At 37.5% G+C, this 21,491-nt stretch overlaps 1 protein-coding gene across 1 annotated transcript in view; it reads right to left on the bottom strand.

Moving 5' to 3' along the window:
• Nucleotides 1-6,372: 6,372 nt before the first annotated feature.
• The window catches only part of SPON1 (spondin 1, extracellular matrix protein), a gene marked incomplete at its 5' end in the record, with an annotated part of 105,656 nt that continues 90,537 nt past the window's right edge, over nucleotides 6,373-21,491 (bottom strand). The window contains 9 exons of the mRNA XM_009871816.1: nucleotides 6,373-7,176; nucleotides 7,547-7,810; nucleotides 8,163-8,327; nucleotides 9,055-9,222; nucleotides 9,336-9,506; nucleotides 9,845-10,027; nucleotides 10,464-10,539; nucleotides 10,902-11,042; nucleotides 12,042-12,243. Of these exons, the coding sequence (XP_009870118.1) occupies nucleotides 7,013-7,176; nucleotides 7,547-7,810; nucleotides 8,163-8,327; nucleotides 9,055-9,222; nucleotides 9,336-9,506; nucleotides 9,845-10,027; nucleotides 10,464-10,539; nucleotides 10,902-11,042; nucleotides 12,042-12,243 (1,534 nt within the window). The remainder of the gene's footprint in view (nucleotides 7,177-7,546; nucleotides 7,811-8,162; nucleotides 8,328-9,054; nucleotides 9,223-9,335; nucleotides 9,507-9,844; nucleotides 10,028-10,463; nucleotides 10,540-10,901; nucleotides 11,043-12,041; nucleotides 12,244-21,491) is intronic.

Below are 21,491 nucleotides of genomic sequence, written 5' to 3' on the forward strand. Positions count from 1 at the left end.
TGGACTAGGTGATCTCTAAGGTCCCTTTCAGCGTAGGCCATTCTATGATTCATTCACGATATTTAATATAAACTAGAAGCTGAAAAATGTCATAGAAAGTAAACAGCACTATATTTTTGCAAGGAGACAGTATGTCAAATACTCATTTTTTTCCTTTAATGGAAACTGCTGGGATAGAGTGTGTTTTAATCTGTCTAAATAATATAACTGCTTGTTTGACCTTGGAAGTACTGTTGCTGTACTTGTACATCTTGTTCTCCCTTTTTTGTTTCTGACTTATGTTGATAAAGAAATGTGGGAAAATAATATGTAATACCTCAAGGTATATGGGTGAAGTTTGGAATCCATTATCTACATTTTTTCAGCTGTTGGCCCAGCTCCCTTCACATAGTGGCTGTATTGATACAACAAAATTAGAAATCCCAACCCTAACCTCTTTAGTCCTATCTGGGTGGGGTTAGTTAAGGAGGCTCTGTGGATGTGCTGCTGGCTACGCTTACATATTGTCCTCAGTTTACCTCCCCAGGAGCTGGATGATGCTTTTGGGACCCCTGTCTGTGCTGCCACAGCACCAAGCTGTTCAGATGCAGAGACAAGGCACTGTTTCTCCCCAGGTGATACTGCCTCCCCAAAGCTGGATGTTGTTTCAAGGTCAGCTATGGGACATTTTTGTTCTGTTAACCCTAATGCTAGTCCCTTCCAATCCAGTTTTACAGGCAATATTGACAGAGCAACTGTGGTTGAGATAGTGGTGCTTTTTGTGTAGACTCAAGTCATATCACCTTCTCTGTGCTAGCCCCAGCCACTACGGGCAGAGGGAGAGGATGGCTTTGGTCAACATCATCCAGCATTTTGGGTAGAAAAGAAAGCATTGCTTAGAGAGATTCTGTGATTTAGTCATGTGTCCTGTCTTCGCTCTTTTTCTTTATATGCATGATCACTCTCTTTTTTTGAGATAAAGGGCAGTTCAGATAAGGGTGGTTTGGTGATATACACCGTACTGCTTTGGAGTCCTCTGTTCATATGTTTATTACCGACAGTGCAGTAAATGATGTTCCCTAGGACTTTCACAAGGAAGATTAGAAGAATGCAGAGCTCCAGGTGTTAACATTTTAGATATATTATCAAGACCACACATGAAAAATGTCATTGCCTACTGAGCAGTTAATGTGCCCATCAGTTATGGCACAAACTGTTCTCTCTTTTGGAAACCAGAGGAGACAGAATTCAGTATCATTCAGGTGGCCTGTAATTGCTTTGTTTTGCACAACACTGCATGAAGTAACTGAGTCCCAAAGTTGAAAGCATTGCAATAAAGATCTTAAATGAGTTTGCATGTGGAGCAAAGAACATTAAGTGCCTGAAACTTGGTAGCAAGAGATTTTTAAGCATGTTTCAATTTACTGGTAAAGGTGGTTTTTGGTTGCTTGAGTCTGGGTTTTTTTGTTTGGTGATTGGTTTGTTTGTTTGTTTGCCTCTAATATTTTGCATGCTGCTTCCTAAATGGTAAAAAAAGTTAACAAATTGTGTGACTGTGTGTGCATGCACTGTTATATACATGTTATATATATATTTGTATGCATTTATACACATGTGTGCACACACACATGCTATAGTTTGCAGCTAAGAGGATAGCTATATCACAATATATTGTGGCATTAACAACTATATCAGAAATATACCTCTAGGAGAGTTAATTTACTCATATTACAAATCACGCTTGAGGGCTTGTTCTACCTATCATCTTTCTGCTGTGGTGGTTACGGTTTAGGTGTGTTGGTCCTGCAAAGAACATCCTAATCTAGAGCAAGCATACTGTCAAGTAGATCCCAAGCATTCACTTGGATGGCTGCCATTTAAAGAGAGCACATGTTCACTGTGCTGACTTAGGTGCTCTGTGACTCCTGAGGAAAAGTGTGTCTGACACAGCTTTATGAGCCGTAAGATCATGACTGATGTCTTGCCATTTGGTGTGCCAGAGTGTTAAATCCCGCCATAAATTCATTTAGCTTCATATTGTCTGTGAAGAGTTAGGTGGTTCACATGGATGCTGTAAATTGTCTTTCAGAAAAGTCCATCTCTGTCCATCTGTTGGTTATACATGATGTGAAGGTGCCCAGATGACTTGTTCTGCTAGACCAGACTGCTGTTACTCTGCACTGCGGGGGCTGCCCTGTTCAAGCTGGACAGGCTCAGTGCTGTTGGTCTTATTTGAAGATAAAAGGATTAGCAATTTCTGCTGAAACTTCACTTTTGACCAACAAACTAGAGCAGTGATTACAGAATGGTAAATTAATCTGGTTTTCTGCTTCTAAACGTTGCATGATGCTGTAGCAGAGTATTGGAAGGGAGGGCTTGGCAGTAGAGGCTCTGTCCCTTTCTGAGTTCCCCAGCACCACTGGAGCAGGGATGCTCAGTCCCGTCCACTCTGTAGGCGAGCAGCAGTGCTGGGTGCCTCATGCTGCTGTACGCTGACAAATCTGCCTCAAAGCAGCACCTTGTAAACACTTGAGTATTCTTCTAGTGAGAGCAAACAGCTAAGTGCCAAGGGAGTTTTAATGGGGCAGACGTTGCCTTCAATTTTGGGTAAGCAGCTCCCAGCTTGTGATCTCCAGGCAACCACCTCTAGGTCCACCCCAGCTTTAGTTTTAGAACAGAGTATTTTTATGAATGCATTTGTCATTCCTAGCTGGCTGTAGGATGGTACTTACAGTCACGTTTCTGCAGCAGCAGCATTGCTGAGTGGCTCCCCCAACTGCTCTACTTCTCTGTGTAATTACCAGTGATGTACTTAGACTCACAGAGCACCTCAATAGTCTTCTAGTAGCACAGAATATCAGTTGAAAGTTTGACAAAAATCTCAGTCTTTTTGTAAGCCTGTTTGTATCACCAGGCTTTAAAATGTGTGCATTGAAATAGTTTCTCTTTTATCAAAAACCAGCAACGGCAACAGAACTTCCGTGAGAGGAATACGGGGTAATCTGAGTAACAATCATAAGTTACCTTGTGATTTCTAAAGAACAACAAACTATTTGATGAAAACATTGATGCAAATAAATTCCAAGTGGAAAGAATGGCTGTAGTAAAATCTAGCTCACTCTAGATATCCCGTTAACTTGAACAGGACTAAAATATGAATAAAAGTGTGACTTGACTCCTTATGTTGGTAAGTGCAGGGGTTTTTTGGTGTACATAATCGTAGTAGTTGAACAGAATCTCATACAAGTGCAAAATTCATAGTAAAGATGTCTTTATTCCAAAATAATAATAATGTGTTAGCCAGACAGCTACAAAACATCTACACAAGACTTTGGTAAGAAATATTCAGGGTAGCTTTTTCATAATTCCACAGCAAACAAAAACAATGAAGGAAATCTAAAAATGCAATCAAACAATTATTTTTTTAATTGTATGCTGCACACACAGAGTCCTACTGTACATTTCTTAAGCCCCTAACTTTGTGTAAAGTTTTTACAGGTTGTATGTTAGAAAAAAACCCCATACACACATTACTAAGATCTGATAGTTGAGATCTACAAAACTGGAGTGACATCTGTGCTTTCAGTTCAGCAGTACTATTCAGGAGATAGAGAGGTGACAGTTGTCATTTTTATTGACTGATAATCACTGAGTGTTACATGACTAGAAAGTTTACAGTAACAATGCAGTACTTCTACATATTGTATATCAGAGCGTGCTTTTTTTAATAGAAAATCAACCTCTTATTTTTCTTCATTTGTTTTTGTTTGTGGTGGGTTTTTTTTACAAAATGTAGCGAGCTTAAATATTTCTTTTGTATCAAGTTAGAAGACAGACAAGTGATTTGTAAAACATTTCAACAGAAAAAGTGTGAAAAGTTGAACCTAAGCAGGAATGATCACGCATTTCTGATTCACTGCAATCTATGTTGTCACTGCATGTATTAACAGGGTGGGAATTTTTTTTTTCCAACAATCATAACTTTAATGAGCCTAAGAGAAATGACTGGAAATCACACTTAACAGCCTCCTAAAAGAAATAAAAGTATATGGAGAATCGAATTAGTAAGAACCAAAGTGAAAGGAATGACAGATTGTTTTAATGGACAATTTTATGGGTGCGTTCAGAAAGATGTTGCGTATTTCCTACATACCTAAAGGGGTTTCTGTACTATGTAGCCTTTGGCAAAGGGAGTAATTAAAATACAAAACAGTTTGATGAACTGAAACAAGCATGAAAAGGAGAAAACAGCACTGGTTTTAATTGATTATTTGCAGAAACAGGCATGGGTAGGATTGAGGAGATAAATTTTAGTCCATAAACTCGTAGCATGTTTTTTCCATCCGGGAGAAACTTTCTTCTTCTGCTCTCTCTGCCCCAAGCTCTCACAAATCCAGACCTAGAGAAACCACTCTGTCAGACATTTATCATAGAATGGCTTAGGTTGGAAGGGACCTTAGAGATCATTTAATCCAACCTCCCTGTCAAGGGCAGGGACGCCTCTCAACTAGACCAGGCAACACATGGGGACCAAATGGGGATGGAACCCGCGACCTTGGTGTTATCAGTACCACACTCTAACCGACCGAGCTAACCGGCCCCCTAAACTGAAGTTGAATTAGCAGAGGATAGTTTTGATCCATCGACCTCTGGGTTATGGACCCAGCACGCTCCTGCCGCGCCACTCTACTCAAAGATTATTTTTCTGAATGACGAACCTCAGCTGGGATAGCCTCTGTCAGGCTCAGCAAGGGTGGCTCACATAGGTGTGGGGGCATGTGTCTTGATTTGGTCTGGACTCGACCCTGGCTGTGCACCTGGCACTAAACCCCTGTAGCCCTTCTCTGCAGCCGTCTGTTTCTTCAGCTGAAATGTGCTTCGCTGGTCACTTTTCCAGCATCTATATCATTCCACTATGTTTTCTGGCATCATGAAAGAGTAGCAAAGTAAGGTCATAAATACATCACTTGGGGACAGTCTTTCTGCTAGACTGTAATGACAGTGCTGTAGAGATATAAACTGCAGAATCTTTGAACAGACACAAGGAGGCAAACTAATTAATAATATTAAACGAGCCAAGCTGTGCAAAATGTGGAATGTTTGGTTTTAGCATTAAACCTGGCGGTTTTGTGTTGCTTGTTTTTTTCCTCCTGGTTTGGTTCACTATGGGCTTGCACCCGTTTCATTTAGCAGTGGTGGGAGAGGCTTAACACTGTGGTTGGTTCCATTATTCCCCCAGCCTTCCCTTCATTCCAGACCCTTTAAAAAGCAGTAAAATACCTTGAGGGGGTGGGATGTGACAGCTGTGGAAGTCCTGAGCAGCTCTTGCAGTGTTCAGTAGAGAAATGATGATGAAAAGCCCTAAGGTGTAATGCAGCCAGCCCGTTCAGGTACAGAGAGGTAACGAGAGGATTCCCAGGGTAGCGACGGTGAAGTCGAACAGCCTCGGTGGATTCTAGTTCATGTCAAATGCGGACACTTAAACACTGGTGTCAGTTTCTCAGGGTTGTGACCAAGTGTTAAGGAAGTGAGTAAACTGCTGAATGCAATTTAAAGAGACTATAAAATATTTTTTTCCCCATTCATTTCTCTCAAGCTTGTTTTAAGATTCAGCATCAACAGTCTTCATTTTCAGTGCATTGTTATTACTTAGGTAGAGACATAGGTGTATGCTGCCTTTCCTGGACCAAAAGGTAGCCCATCACTTCACCTCTCATTTTTAATGTTATATTGCTAAACTTACAAGACAGTTTTTTATTCCAACACCAAGTGAAGCCCAAGGTCTTGCTGATCCTGCATCTGATTATGTGTAGGGATGAGAGTTAAACTCTCAGGAAATAGTGTAAAATAGCAATTAGAGTGGTGAGGAGCTATTTTCTAAGCTCAGGCAGTTTGTTGATCACTCACGTGTTCAGAGAAGACATTTATCCTGGCTAGTATTATCTAAAAATGAGTAATCCTCACAAATTTAGTAATTTTTAGATCCTCCTATACTCCAACTAAACAAACATAAATGGCACTTCTGTAAATATATTCCTGTGTAAATCTTTAATTAATTTTTTAAGAGGCTGTAATTGTTTTATTTCATAGGCTCCCTTCCCTTTGTCTGCAATAAGGGGTGCACGAGAACCTATCTACCTTTTCTCTACCATTTTCATTATGTTATAAACTTCTTTCTCACTGCCTGTGATTAGCATCCTCACAAAACTGAATCTAATATTTTAATGTGTCTCATATGGAAGTCTGGACGTGACACAGCTGTTGGGACTCTGTTTGGACCACTTTCTATTTGTTCTGTGTCCCTTTTGAGAGGCAGTGAATAGACCCAATATAACATTACGGCATCTAAATATATTATGACATTCACATCTGTTTTTTATGTGCTGTTTTGACTGTGACTATGTAGTGGACAGGCATCACTATTGAGCTGCACAAATTATTTTCTTTTAAATTTTAAAGAAACATGGCCTATAGCATCCATGTGAAGAAAAGTATATAGGATAATTATTATAACTGTCAGCTTAACCCTCTAGTGTAAAAAGAGAAACATGCATCTTTAATATTATTGAATCAGCATTACTGAAATTGCTCCTTGGCATAGTTGTGTAATCACATAGGCACTGCTTTGGATTTTCAAAATCAAATTGAGAGAGAAATCCTCTCACATATGAAACATGTCACTTTAACTTAGTTATGTTAATATGCATGCATCCCATGTCTTTACAAGTAGTATTTCTATATGGCTATTCCATGTCCACAGATATGTCTGTATTTTAGTTAAATGACTCATAATGACTTACTATTTTTATGCATTAAGGGCTGGCTGGAGTACCAAAGATTTACTCTCAGCATAAATCTGTGAGGAAATATTTATAAAATATATTTCTTGCACCAGCAAGACTACAAAGCAAACCACACTGCAAAAATGAAAACTAATATACACTTTATATTTTTTTGTTGTTGTTTTAAAAACCAAATCAAGGTTGACTTTCCATTTAGCTCAGAGTGCATCACTTGGGAGCCTTGTGTTTTGTTAACAAGGATGAACATTACACGCTCTTAGCTCCTTTTTGTCTTTGCAACTAGTAAACTGAGTACTTTTGGACCTCTTCTTTACCATCATGTAGCGTTCTTGAATTCCACCTCCACAAAGTGTAGAACATTCTGTCCAAGCAGTCCAAGGTTTCATCCTACAAACTGAGAAAAAAATAAGTATTTTTATTAAGTTCAAAGATTATTACTCAATTCTTCAGAAATTGCAGTCCATCCTTTGCCAGGTCTAATTTCTGTATTTTTCACGTTCTGCGCTCTGTAGTGAAGCAGCTAATATAATCTTGGGGATGGGACGTGGCCTTTCTCCATTGTGCCCTAAACTTAGTTTTCATACGTTTGGTGACAGGCAAACACCAAAAGTGACTATGCTTTGCTTTATTGCTCAAATGTTCCCTAAACTGAAATGCCAAAAGTGTTCTCACAGCGTGAAGTAGAGCTGCTCGCAAACTCCTGTTGTACAGAAAAGACCTATAAAAAAAGACATGAGCATATTCAAACATAGTTTCATGCTCACCTGGATACTGGTCATTATCTATATTTTTTTTGGCTTGTTCACTTCTCCTCTTCTCCCGGGCCTCTTTCCACCGCCTTTTTTCCATACCTGGGCCTCTCAGGCATTTCCTTACTCGACATTTTGTACGTTGGACAGTTTCTGGGCATGCTGTTCCTCCAAACTGTGGTTCTATTTTGATCATTCTCGTCCTGATCATATGGCCCTTTCCACATGATGTATTGCATTCCGACCACTGGGACCACTCTGTTAGTTCACAGTCGATGGCTGCAAAGAATAAGAAATATTACACAAAAGCTATGAGATCTAAATATAAGGTCAAGAAGATGTGCCTAATGATTTTTTACATCCTAAATGCACTAATGCAACATAATCCTCCAGTCTTTTCAGCAAATTTTGAGAGGCTACACTGAGTCCATTTCTAGCAGAGCTATTATTTGATACTTATGTTTCTAACCAAAGGCAAGCAGGAAGTAATTATCTCTATATAATTTGTCATAGAAAAAGAACTGTTGTAAGCATCTAAGGAACAATGCTAAAAAATGGTGGTAGAGATTTGACCCATACGCTGCAACCCACGTCGTTAGCGGCCTCGCTCTGGAGAGTTTCCTGCACTTACGGCATTCGGGCAGCATGCATTTTTCCACTTGTTCCAGTTCCTCATTGCAGTCTCCAAGCTCGGCAGCAGATTTCAGCATCCTTTGCCGCGTTCGCATTCCTTTCCCACACGTTACACTGCAGTCACTCCATTCAGACCAAGGAGAGAGTAGACAGGGGATGGTATCTAATATGAAAAGAAAAAGGTAATGAATTCTTGTTATACATTACAGAAGTATGTATTCTGAAAATAATACAGGTGGAAAATGTACTATGTCTTATCTGTCATCAACCAATTATACTTTGTTGTCACTTTGAACAAAACGAATCGCAGACTCAGTGATTTTGCTAAAGCAGCTCAGAAAACACTAAATTAAATTGAAAGATTTGCTTGGTTTTAATGCTATTTCTTTGCTACCTTTTCTATCGCTTACTCATATATGCAGAGTCCCAGTTGCTTCTGGAGAATAAATATTTTAAGAAAATATGTTTCAAACCTAACTCCTTTAAAAAAAAAAAAAAGGATTGTTGGAGTTAACAGAACTGGAAGTCAAATTGATAGAGTCTAAAAATGTGATACTTCCATATTTTATCTAACAAAAATATTTTTAAACGTAATTCTTTCTGCCTTTGTTGAAAATCCTAACATGTCTTAAGAAATTTAAAACAGTGTTAATGGTCACAGTAAGGGTGAGACTGACTGAACAAAAGGAGCACCTCAATTTCTGAACTGTTCATGGGCTAAAAGGAGAGGACACTTTTATTCTAGCCTTATAATCAAATGTACCTCATATTCCATATATTAGACTTGCTTAGATATGACTTGCTAATATACAGGTGTCACTGTAATAGGAGCAACATGTCAAAAATGATGGCCCTCTTTGTAGAAGACGAATAAACTCATGGATACTTACGGCATTCAGGCATCATGCATTTCTCTGCCTCTGTAGTTTCTGCCTTGCACATGGATCCATCAGCAGGAGTCATTTTGATCATTCTGTGTCGTCTCTTCATCCCTGTGCCACAGCTAGCACTGCATTCATCCCACTCTCCCCATTCAGTGACAAGGCAGCTGCTAGGGGCTGTTCAAAATGGACAGAGAAAATCATTGACTCTTTGAGCTCATATTAAAAAAAATATTTGGGCAATGCTTCTGCTATTGCCTGGATTTTACAAAGCTAAATAAAATACTTACAACATTCCTCATTTACAATACATTTCTCAGTCTCTTCAGTAGGCACTTTGCACATAGAGCCATCTTCGGGGAATTGTTTTACATATCTCTCTCTAGATCGTGTTCCCATTCCACAGGAAACACTACAGGGGGACCATGTAATCCAGTCAGACATCATGCAAGTGGAACCATCTAAAATACAGAGAACCATTTCAATTGCTAATATTAACACAATTGCTGATACATCTGTAGCTGCCTATTTGTGTGCAGTATCACTTTTATGCTGCCTCTTACATTTTCTTCTCTCCTCTATTGCTTACTCTATTCCTTTCCTTTATACTTTTGCTAGCTTCATGTACTGACTCAGACGATCTGCAGAACTGACCAGAGACAGCTTCAATTTGTGTTCTTCAGCAACTGTCTTGTTTGCCATAACCCAGATCATGCTATGGTAATCAACAGCTTTAACTTTTAAGGAAGAGGAAACCCTTCAAGGTGTTCTTCTCCTCCACCCTTTCCTCTTGGTTTACCTTCATCACTGCAGCCTGGACCCATGCATGGCTGAAAATCTTGGGTATCTGGACAAGGCACACTGAGGTCCAGCTGAGCTTTGAGCATTCTTTGCCTCATCCTCTTGCCCTTTTCACAGGTAGAAGAGCTGCAGGCTGACCATGGGGACCAGTTTGAATATATGCAGGTCTCGGGGGTATCATCTAACAAGGGGAAAAAAAAAAAGGCAGTGAACATTAAAAATACTCTTCCATTTGCTTCTCTTCACTTGGCTGGTGATTATTTTAGATGCTATTAGGACACGTTCTTTCCTCCTGCATTCTATGTTCTCCATTTTGTCCCAGAGGAAAAAAAGACTAATTGCCAACTTTCATGTAAAAAAAAAATAAATTATTTTTTTACTTGAACTCTGAAAGGCTTCTCTCTTTTATCATTTTTACTGGTTTTGTTATCTTCCAGGTATACATGCAATTTCTTTGCTGCACAAGGGAAGGCTAATAGTAGATACTAGAAGAGATGAAAACCTAAATCACTTTTTGGCACCGAGCGGGACTTTTTCTTCTGTACTCTATCTAGAAATGACAGAGGAGAATGGAACAAAATATAAAGTAGTACAACATGAACTAATTTAAAATGTACCTTCTTCTTTTTCTTCTGGTGCAAGATCTGCCACAATATCATCTATGTTATCAGGTACGATATTGCATTGTTCCCCCTGCAAAGAAATTATTGTGGAGATTAGATACAGAAAACACCTATGTGTATGCAGCGAGAGGGGCTAAAACAGTATACTGTGAGGCACTGTCGCAGCTGCAGCACTTTTTTTCTCTTCTAATTCCTATGTATACTTAAAAAAATAAATCTCCAATTAAGCAGCTGCAGTAATTACCAGAAGTGGGAGAAATAATATTTTAAGACAACATTACTTCTTTTCTGCTGTTACCTTTGTTGTGGATAGGTTAAAGAGTGCAGATTTGGGGGAATGACAGAAGTAGTATTGTGGGTTTTTTGTTTATCAAGTGATGTTTTTTGCTTGCCTGGGAATTTTTTTTATATAGAGGGACATATATTTTATACCTTGCGTGCAATTCGCTCAATGACAACTCTGGCTACCAGCTTGATAGACCCTCCTTCTGGATCGTAAAATGGACTCTGAGGATGATCTAAGCTTGTAAGTGGTCTGATCTTCTCTTGAGGCACTGTAGGTTTGTTAGGAGACTGCAGTCAAAAAGAAAAAAGAATATTTAAAAAGAAACTAGTGATTTTTATTAATAAAAATCATCTGCAGATATTAAAACTTCTGTGAAATGCCATATAAGGAAATTCTAATATAATACATAAACAACACACGACACCTTTATGTATACCATTTTTTTGTGTCAGGAAGCACTTTAACACATCAGAATTCAACTTGAAGCTGGGTTCACAATAAGATGTATGCCTTGTTGAGATAACTACATTTGTAAAAATGATTATTCAATATGCCTTCAGAGCTGCATTATAACTAGAAAAATTCCTTAGGTTCTAAAGAGACCAGGTGTGAAAGAAAAGAACAGCTATATTCTGCCATCTCAAAAGGTATTTGAGGATGTGACTAACCTTGTCTAACTTCAGCTGTACGTATAGACACACAGTGTAGGTATGCTTGTCACCTACGGAGACGTAACTAGTTCATTAACTTGATTTAACTCATTTGGTCAAAACCAGGACTTTACCTGAGGATGATGTGAATCTCTTCCAAGCCTTAGAGAATGATGGAGACAGAGAAAATGGATGATATTAGAGTGTCGTAGTGATGAGAAGTCCAGAGTTTCAATCCCAGGTGTAAGGAATAGTTAAGTCCTATGTGCCAAACCGAGTAGTTGGCATTGGGTTGAAACAGTATAGGACTCAAGTTGCTGTGGTGCTGATGGCACACAGATCTGTATCAAAGGGGTTGGACACCTTTATGCTTAGTTTTGAGGAAACTAACTTTTCTAGTTATTCAATAAGTGAGTATAGTAATATCCCAGGTGAATCTAATATAATCCCATCAATAATAATGCTCAGTGACCAACACTAACTGTAGTTAGCGCCTAAATGACAGAATTATAAGCAAAATTTTTACTAGAGTAGTATAAAGGCATATATGATACTACCATGGATCAAATAACTTTCTCTTTTCACTGCTTTAGGGTAAACTTTATGTTTTGAATATATTTCAAATAGTCCACATACCTCATAGGTAACACCACTGTCTGTGCCAGCATCCCAGGGTATTAAATCCTGAACGACTTTCTGAACCCAGCCACAGTCCTTGGTACAGAGATCTTCAGCAGACAGTCCCACATTCCAGTCTGGGCTGGGGCCGAGCATGGTGAGGAAGGACATGAGGTGTCGGTGCCGATCGACAGAAAACTCAGCAGAGGGAGCAGCTCTCCTGCAAATTTGCCATAGAAAGACTTGACAACTGAATTCCAGGTTGCTGATAGAGAGCAATGAAACTGATGCTTTAGACTGCGAAACACTAACACTGGCATGACGCTGTGCCTGGTGTGTAGAGGTGCAGAGGCAGGACAGGAGAGGACAGCTGCTCAGCATTCTCTGCTTTCAGTCTCCACGTACTAGCTTTGACATTGTTCAAGGAGATGTACGGTTTAATGGACAGGAGAGATGTAGCAATAAAGAGCTGCACTAGCATGCTTATGTCTTAGTCAGAGTAATAAAAAAATATGTCACAACACTTACAAAAATCTGAAATAAAATAGCAGCGAAATACCCTGAGGTTTTGATTGCTGGAATACTCTTTGCTACCTAAAAGACGATACAAATTCTAATGCCAAAAGTGCTTGGGAGTGCTACTGTGTGCATGTGTGAAAAAGCACTAATAGAGTTTTAGTGCTCATGTAAGTGAAAGATTAACGACCATTGCTAGCCCTAGAGAGTTCAGCCAAGACTTTTGCAGGTTTCTGCCAGTGTGTGTGAAAACGCCTCTATTCATCCAGCCTTTGTCCGCCGTTCCCTTAGGAAGAAGTCGTGCTGAATCATGCTCTGTGATGCTGACAAGCAACTATCACACTCCTATGCAAATGAAAAAATAGCAGCAGGCTTGAAAAGCTGGGCCTCCCTGTGGCATCTTTCTCGTGAGCAACAACAAATGCAGTTATTTAAAATATGATTTTGGCAATTCTGCTCTACCAAATACTGGTCTGATGCCAACTCAAGTTGTGTTTGGTTACAGTACTTGGGTCAATACAGAGTTCTGTTGTTTGGGTTTTTTGTTTTCTTTTCTCGGTTTTATGGCAAAACACACTGCTTTATGAGCATATTAAGACCATGTTTACTTTTAATGTCAGGGTGAGTTTTTTTACAGTGTTATCTTCCCCTTTTAGTAGCTGTATATATATATATATAATACACATACACTGTTCTTTTCTAGTCACGAGTTTATTCTTTCTATAAATGCTTCTGTCGCTCAAAAAATGTGGCATTCCATTTGTTTATTTTTTTATGGCTCTTAGCACTCTCAGCACATTAAGAAAAACCAAAAACAGTCCAAAGACAATGACTTTGAGTAGTTATCACTTAGTTTTAAATGTAAGATGTCTAAAAGTTTATCTAGTTTCCCTCCAAGAGGTATATTGCAGAAGTTACATTTACTAATGGGTAAAATGTTCTGGCCACTTCTTAAGTCTTTAGAAGTTGTTCCTTACTAGATAAATTATCTTACATTGAATTAAAGACTCTGAGTAGAAGCATTTCTAACTGTTTGATGACACTAATCCTGCCTTTCCCAGAAAGAGATGCAAATTACTTTTTTTTCATGAGAGAGAGAACTGTGATGGAACAATTTGTCTAATGTAAAGTAATAAAAAATGAATGATGGTATCAACTCTGCTCTGTGACTACAGTATCCCGATACATTTAAGTACATAGTACTGATTAGTTTTAAAAAGCTTGCTAACTGACTTCAGTTAAGTAAAAGATCTACTGCATTACAAGGGTTTCTAAGAATTCCCTGTAGGAATTTTGTATTTAAAACAGCATAGAGCAGACGTCTAAACAGTACACAGTAAAAATAATGAGATGTATGTTTGTATACCTGATCTTTAGATTAAAAATATGTCTAATATGGATATTGTAGAACAGAGACACAGGTCAGCTCTAGTGGGGGAAAAGCAAGGGCAGTGTGGAGCCTGTGCCTGAGCCCTGCTCCGATGCTGCGTATGGTGCGACGTTACATCTCGGTGCTCTGTGCACACGTGCTCTCGGAAAAGACGAGGGAGGCTGACACAGCCCTCCTACTTGAAGGCAGAGGATTGGAAATCACCTGACTACTTCAGAAACATAGTGATGGAAAACTTCTCTCACCTGTTATATATACAAGTATGCACTGTCTTTTTATGACTTTAAAGAAAGTGTTCTGTGACATATTTGGTAGTGCCCATGGGAAAAGCCTAAAGTTTGTAACTAGTATCAATTTGTTTTAAGAGAAAAATGTGTCCTTTTTCTTCCCCTACACGTGTACAGGCATAAAACTAGTGGCAAATAGGAGTTGCAAAGCAAATCCTAAACATTAGGTAAGTTCTAAGTGACAGCCTTGAGAGCCCCACTGAGCTGGGCAATCCTGCTTCCTTCGGCTGAAGCCGACAGTACTTTTCCACTGTGAGCCTGATCAGCCTGCTGACAATTCCTGTCACACAGTACACAGTGCAGCAAAGTACTAGATAGTGTCCTGCATCCTAATGTGTTCCATTTTCTTTATTTTTGTTCTATTTTCCTTTTGTTAGCATGATTTGATCTCCAGCTATAGGGATGCACTTTTGGGGGGCTTTTTTGTGTGTGTGTTTTATTTTTAAGGCTAAAAGAGCACGTTATTTTGCTTTATGAGTTTTTTTTTCCCCAAGTGACGATCTAGTTGCTGTCACTGCTGGGGGTGAGAGGTTAAGAAAGCCTTTGACAAGGGAACAGAAAACTCAACTTGCAGCAAGATGTGTTTTTGACTGTTGTATTCTACAGATATCTCTGTAAATGTGGTTGTGGAGAGACACAGTATAGAAATAGTAAAAATAATACTTTACAGAATAAAACTTTGAGGTTACTTATGGTTTAATATTTGATGAGAATACAAGTAAAAGAAGTAGAAAAAGGCAACTTGAGCATATGCTCTTTGTTTCTATGATACTGGCTAGCTCAGCGAATAAGACCATTTAGAGAGTTGAGCGTTTACCATTAGAATCAATGTGAATATTACTACTGGATGCTATGTGTGCTGTATTCATATAAGCAAGCCATTTACCTCACCCATGCATAAAGAATTTTCTAGCAACGCAAAAACCTATTATATAGGGACAGATATGAACGTGAAGAATGTCTGTATTTCCACTGCAAAGTGCAGCATGGTGCAGAGAATCTCTTGCTAGCTGTTAAACTCACCAGGTTGGCTACTAGAAATGATTCTAGCTCTGGCAGCACAAATGCAAATATTTTTTCAAATAAATTAGAACAATGTATTATGTTCTTCTTATGCAGCAGTGGAGGAAAAGCCAACATCTTGAAACATTCAGAAATACTGAATTTGTGCAGTGCTCCATGGTTACCCAAGTTCTGACTTTACTTGTGGGTAAAAAATAATGTGATTAAGTGGGCATATTAGAGAGAATGGGAGAGTGTAAAATACTAATTGTTATGATAGTTGTTTGAAATAAAATTCTAATTCAGGTAGTCTTATATATTTTACACTGAGGAAAAAAAATCTGATTGATACTATGAATTTAATAACCTTATGGAGTGTATGGTAGTTTGAAATAGGTTTTACCACTCCAGATTTCTTCATCAAACTGTATTAAGGTACATGCACCGTAAACCTATTATTGGAGTCTGGATAGTAGATTCATTTGAACATATCAGGATCTGATCTCACATGCTAGGGGTCTAGCAGTTGTCTTTTCAGATAGGAAGAAAAATGTGTAAGCACAGGAGAAGCCAGTCTAACTCTGATGACTATCAGATGTGGTAGGTAGTTGAGTGCACTGTGGACCACGTTGCCATTGGTTTAGTGTCAGTTCTAGGTGGTGCTGATGATGTGTAAAAATTATTTTTTAAGCTGTTTAACTGATTACATAAACTATGAAAACATATTTTAGGGAAATACTAAATTAATTACCTATTATACCTCTAGTCAGCACAAGTGACATTCTACTTTTCTACAGGCTTACACTACAACACATAGACACTCTTCTGGATGAACACTCTTTTTTAGTTATCTTTTGAACTTTCTGATGTTGATACAAATAACTTTCTGAGCATGGAAACACATTTCACACTCTTGAACTTCCAACCCTGCACCTCCTGCCTACAAGCAGCACCTACACAACATCTGTTTTATGGAATCAACTTTTAAATCACAACATCCTGAAAAGTGCACTAGCTTCACGTAAAAGAAATTAACAAAATTAAGATCTACAGCTAAATGGAAAATACTACTCTCCTAGAAGTCTGCAACTAACAGAACAAATGAGATGGTGTATTGAGATAATATATTATTAAGAAAACCATTTATGAAGTGATGCAAAAGAATTAGAACTATTACATAGACAACTAAGTTTTATGCATGGGTATCAACACCTAAACATAAACCCAGAATTTCAGAGTTTCACAGAAGGAGGGGAGAATCCTTCTTAAGTTTTGCTTAAATGCAGGACAGGTAAGCATTTAACCTAATGAATATTCTAAATATTTGCATGTCCCAAAAGAGCCATGGAAAAGAAAAATACAATAAGTCAATGCAATTTGACTGACATCTGTACAGAAAGTTGAAACTTTAATGCCAAGCTGGTTTTTGTCTCTGTGCACCAAACCAGAGGAGGTGAGAATAAGAGTTTGTCTATTTTATTTTATAATGAAAGAATAAAGCCACAAAAATTTCTTATACATTTACTTTTTGGACTACAAAAACCCCAGGCCTGAATAAAAACCTCTTTGCTGTATGTAAGTTCTTAAAATGAGAATAGAACCTATAACCAGCTGAAAGAGATGGATATGTAATTGCATAAGCAACTAAGGGATTATGCCATTACCACAGACATTAAAATCACTATTCAGAACAAATGCTATTCTAAAATACCATTAATCTGAGTATTTTTAAAAAGCTTTACAAAAGGAAGAGACTTTGTACAGTGCACCTTTCAGACCTTTTCATATTGTCATCTGTATGTATGTGGAGTGCTACTTTAGATAATAATGATGTTATTCATTAATATATACCAGCTATTTGACTTAATACTTTTGGTAGGAGTCTACCTTAATGATATGATTAACAAATCGTATAATCATTTCATTATCATCATCATTCCCTCACTGAACAGAATTCTCAGATATCTCAAGTTAGGATCACAGTTTCTGAAAACTGCTGATTTGTGTGTGTGCTTTGCAGGTTGTCACAACCCAGTTTGGTGTGGTTATCCCACATGGTGCTAGCAACATTTGCTCCTGTTTAGAATAACTTTATGTCACTTCCTAGATAACTTACTGTGCATTTACAGTCAAACCATGTTTCAGGAATCCTTTTGCAATATGACATTAATGCGTTTTATCTAGTCCAAGCTAAATAAAGTGAAAGTATTCTAACTGTAAAAATTCAGGATACTTTTCTTCACTTGCTAGGAGATTTGGGGCTACAAATTGTCTGCCCAGAGTCATTACAGCTATATTTACAAAGGAAATGCTATGTCATGTTACTTTTTCATCTGGTAATCTACAAAACCCTGACCATGCCCTGTTTGTCCTGAGAGACAGTGATGAGGGATCAATTCTCCAACCAAGCATAAGAACCATCACAGCTAGGTTTCTGATCCTTTTCCATTATCAATATCAGATAAATAACATAGACTTATTTATGAGACTGTTTTAGCAATGAACTCAGGTTTGCTATCAGTTTAATTTATTCTGAATACTACATAACAGCAAATGTCTCCTTTTAACAAAAATTACTATGAGGCTATTTATTGGCATATTTATAAAATGTAGATACTCCTTTAAATTCCTTTAAAAGATTTTAAAATCATATTGTCATGCATTTCAAAACTATTTGTTTTGTGAGTCTTAAAAGCTCAGAATTACATTTTATGTTTCCCCAATCCCAGTGTAATCACTGAGGATGTCCAACAGCTTTATTAATGTTATACATTCCATCTCAATCAGCATCTCCATCCATCTAACCTACGTAGACCTTTTGGAGTCCAGGGATGTGCATTAGAGTACATGTTTGGTTACTATTACATTCATAGCAATGCAAAGAGATAACAATTGGAAGTTTGAAATTATGCATATGGATTCCGGCTCACTAGAAATTTAGATGCCAAATTGTTGTGGATATGAGGACTTCAGATTAGTAAGTAGATATATAATTGCATGAAAATAATGCATACATAATTACCCATGAAATTATAGAGGGAAATTATTTTGGCTGAAGGAAAGGCAACAGATGGTCGGGAAATAATCATAAAATTGTAACTACCAATGAGAGGAATATATAAAGAAAACAAAAGCAGAGATGGAATGGCATAAGTTTGACTTATTTGGATGGTAATTAATTTCCATGAACAATTAGTGTAAAGTTCTTGCACTGATTGTTCTTAGTTAAATCTTTTCTATGTTTCAATATCCAACTTCTTTCCTTGCTTAGTGACATATGACTTATAAATAGAAAGTAAATGGTAAGTTATAGAAAGATGAAACTGCCATATGTGCTTGCTCTGACAAAAAAAAATGATCGATTCAATTTTTTTTTTTCTTTTCCAACTAACACATATGTTCTTCCTTACTTTTTTTTGAGATTGAATTATGAATTTCTTAATGTGGGTGTCAGGCCATCTGTCAAACAACAAAGATTCCCTAAGTCTCAATAATACACATAACACTTAAGACATGAATTCTTTTTATAAGCATGATGTAATTTTGTGATTTTTTTTTTTTTAGTCAACAGTTAGTGTGCAGAATTATAAATGCAAAGACTCAGGTAAACATGGTGCTTTGCAATAGCATGTGACTTCATGCTAGGAGAGGTAGAAATTCGCAGCCTTGTGCTGCTAGTGTACAACTCAGCATTATCTAGCTCTGTTTTCTGTGAAAAATAAGAGACTATGTTCTTTTCTCATTTAAATGGAGCTCTCTAGAGCCATTAAAATAGGGTAACCGATTACAAGGGCATCGTATGGTGTTGAGTTTACTCATTTTTAAAGCTCCTACAGTATTGATAAAATGGAAATTCGTATTTATCTTATATTAATTATCTGAATATGTACATGGATTTTGAGGTTAATCACACCCAATCTCAAAATTGGATGAAGTATAAAAACTGGTAAAAACACCAACTATTTTATATGGATTTTTAAAATGTATTTTGTTTGAGATTGAATACATAAGTAGTCCTTCTGTCTGGGTGAAACAGGTATTTCTGCTTTTTTGATAAAATTTAGAATTTATATTTTAAAAAATCTAAAAACACCAGGAAGATTTTGTGGTTTCGCTGTGAAACCATAAATTTACCATTTAGATCAATTGTGAAAAGCTTTCATTTTGAAGTCAAAGCCTTTCGACAAAAGTGTTTTGATTAGCTCTGCTGATGCATAAACTGCTCATTCAACATAACTTACTCCTGCTTACAGCTGTCAGGAGTTTAGTGACACTCCCATGAAACTTCCAACGTGCTTCAAGTCATACAAGTGGGCTTTAGGGAAAGTGGTGGTCCTTAAGGCAGCACGTCGCCAATGTGAAGGAATGCTATGCTACGGGGAGTTTTCTGACCTAAAATAGAATTTAACCATTAGCCAGATGCAAAGCTGGAGCACTTAGAATTGGTTTGCAGATCCAGAAAGATTTATGTATTTGACCACTGGTTAGAATTCTTCTATTCTTTGAACAATATTAAACTTCCCTGGATTAATCCCGGCTATCTATAAAATCATAAAAGGAAAAATAGCTGAGCTAGACACACCGTCATGTTGCCATAGAAACAAGTGACTCTGTCTGGCCTTCTTATTCCTTCTATTTTGCACACAAAATCTCCAAAAATCTTTCCTAGTAGTATTACTGTCATTTTGTGGAAGTAAACTTCATTCACATCTGAATTGAGAGATACTGGCTTTTACTCCATTTTTAAGACAGACAGCAGGATGTGACAGTGGGATATAACAAGAGAGATAAAGATTTGTGGAGGGGGGAAAAAGCCTCCAGAGATTTACAGAAATAAAGCACAGACACACATGCTGTAGTGGCACTATTGAAATAAATTGTTACCATGCAAAAATTAAAAATATATACTTTATGGAACACTGTATTTGGGGGTGGAGAGGAGAAATGGAAATCTTTGCAGGCTGTCATCATATTCTACTCCTGGGAGGTATGTCATCCAACTATTTAAGTTAATATGGCTTTTAACTATAAGGCTCAAATAGTACAGCCATGCTAGTAAAGGATTACTCTTAAAAAGCACAGAGCTACCAGAACATGGTATTTTCATTCTTTTAATGGCTGTATCTCTTTGCAGAAGTAGATACTACAGAATGGCTAGAAAGTTCTGCAAGAATTTACTGTTACTTCCACTTATGACTAACTAGACCTTTAAAAAGTCTCAACCCAGAAATATGAATTATTAAAATTACACTCTTGTTCCATTCTGAGCAGCTGACCATGAAACCTGAGTTTTTAAAAGATAGAGTATTTTCATCATCTCTGCATAATGTATACTCTGCGAGAAAGCATTTTTTCCACATAGGATTCTGACAAGAGATCTCATCCAAAAAACTGAGTATGGAATTCTGAACAAGATATTACTTTAATTGATTTAATTGATTTAATTGAATTGTATTTCTTCTACAGATAATATATTTTTACTCTGAGAATGGGCTTCTCTTTGCCTTTGTTATATTTCTTATGAAAGCTTTTAATTTAAAGAAGTTAAGAAAAAAGATTGGAATCTGACCATTTTTTAGTTTCAGGACTTGAAAAGACTTTTTGGTTTTTTTACTTGTAATTAGTGTAAGGAAAATATCACTTATTGTGGAATCACTAAAGAATGAGTGCTTTGCATTTGCATCTGTCTATGTATTATAAACTCAGGTGGTGATTACTTTTGCAGGAGTAATACTGTTGGCCAGAATATAGTGTGCAAATGCCAGTTTGTATGTGCTGCTTTCCTCGACTACCTGCAGTCTGACCCAAATATCTCACTTGTAACTGTACAAATTGTTTGGTATTCCAAAAGGCTTCAATCCAAAACTGTTTCCCCCAGTAGTCTGAGCTCTGCATTCTGATTTTGTTCTCACTGCATCTCACTGGCTTTTGCAAAAGTTTTGTTATCTGTTTATGCTTTACATGGCATTCAAGTAATACTGGTTTCTGAAGAAATAATGAGCTACCAGATGTTAACAAGTGATCACAGGAACGCTAAGATCTCTGTACATTCATTAAGCTTGGTCAGATGTGGGTGGGTTTTTTAACTCATTGATTATCAAGTATTTTTTCCAAAAGATAGCAATACAAGAGCTTCATAGCTAAAGCCTATTATAACATTCTAAGTAAAACATTGTCCTTTCCTCTAACGTGGCATTAAAATTTCAGTCTGAAATTTTAACAGACAGTGAAATTAAACCAACTGAAAACAAGGTCTCATAATCAGTATCCTAC

The sequence above is a fragment of the Apaloderma vittatum genome, unplaced genomic scaffold (assembly GCF_000703405.1).
Source record: "Apaloderma vittatum isolate BGI_N311 unplaced genomic scaffold, ASM70340v1 scaffold18326, whole genome shotgun sequence".
Taxonomy (NCBI): Eukaryota; Metazoa; Chordata; class Aves; order Trogoniformes; family Trogonidae; genus Apaloderma; species Apaloderma vittatum.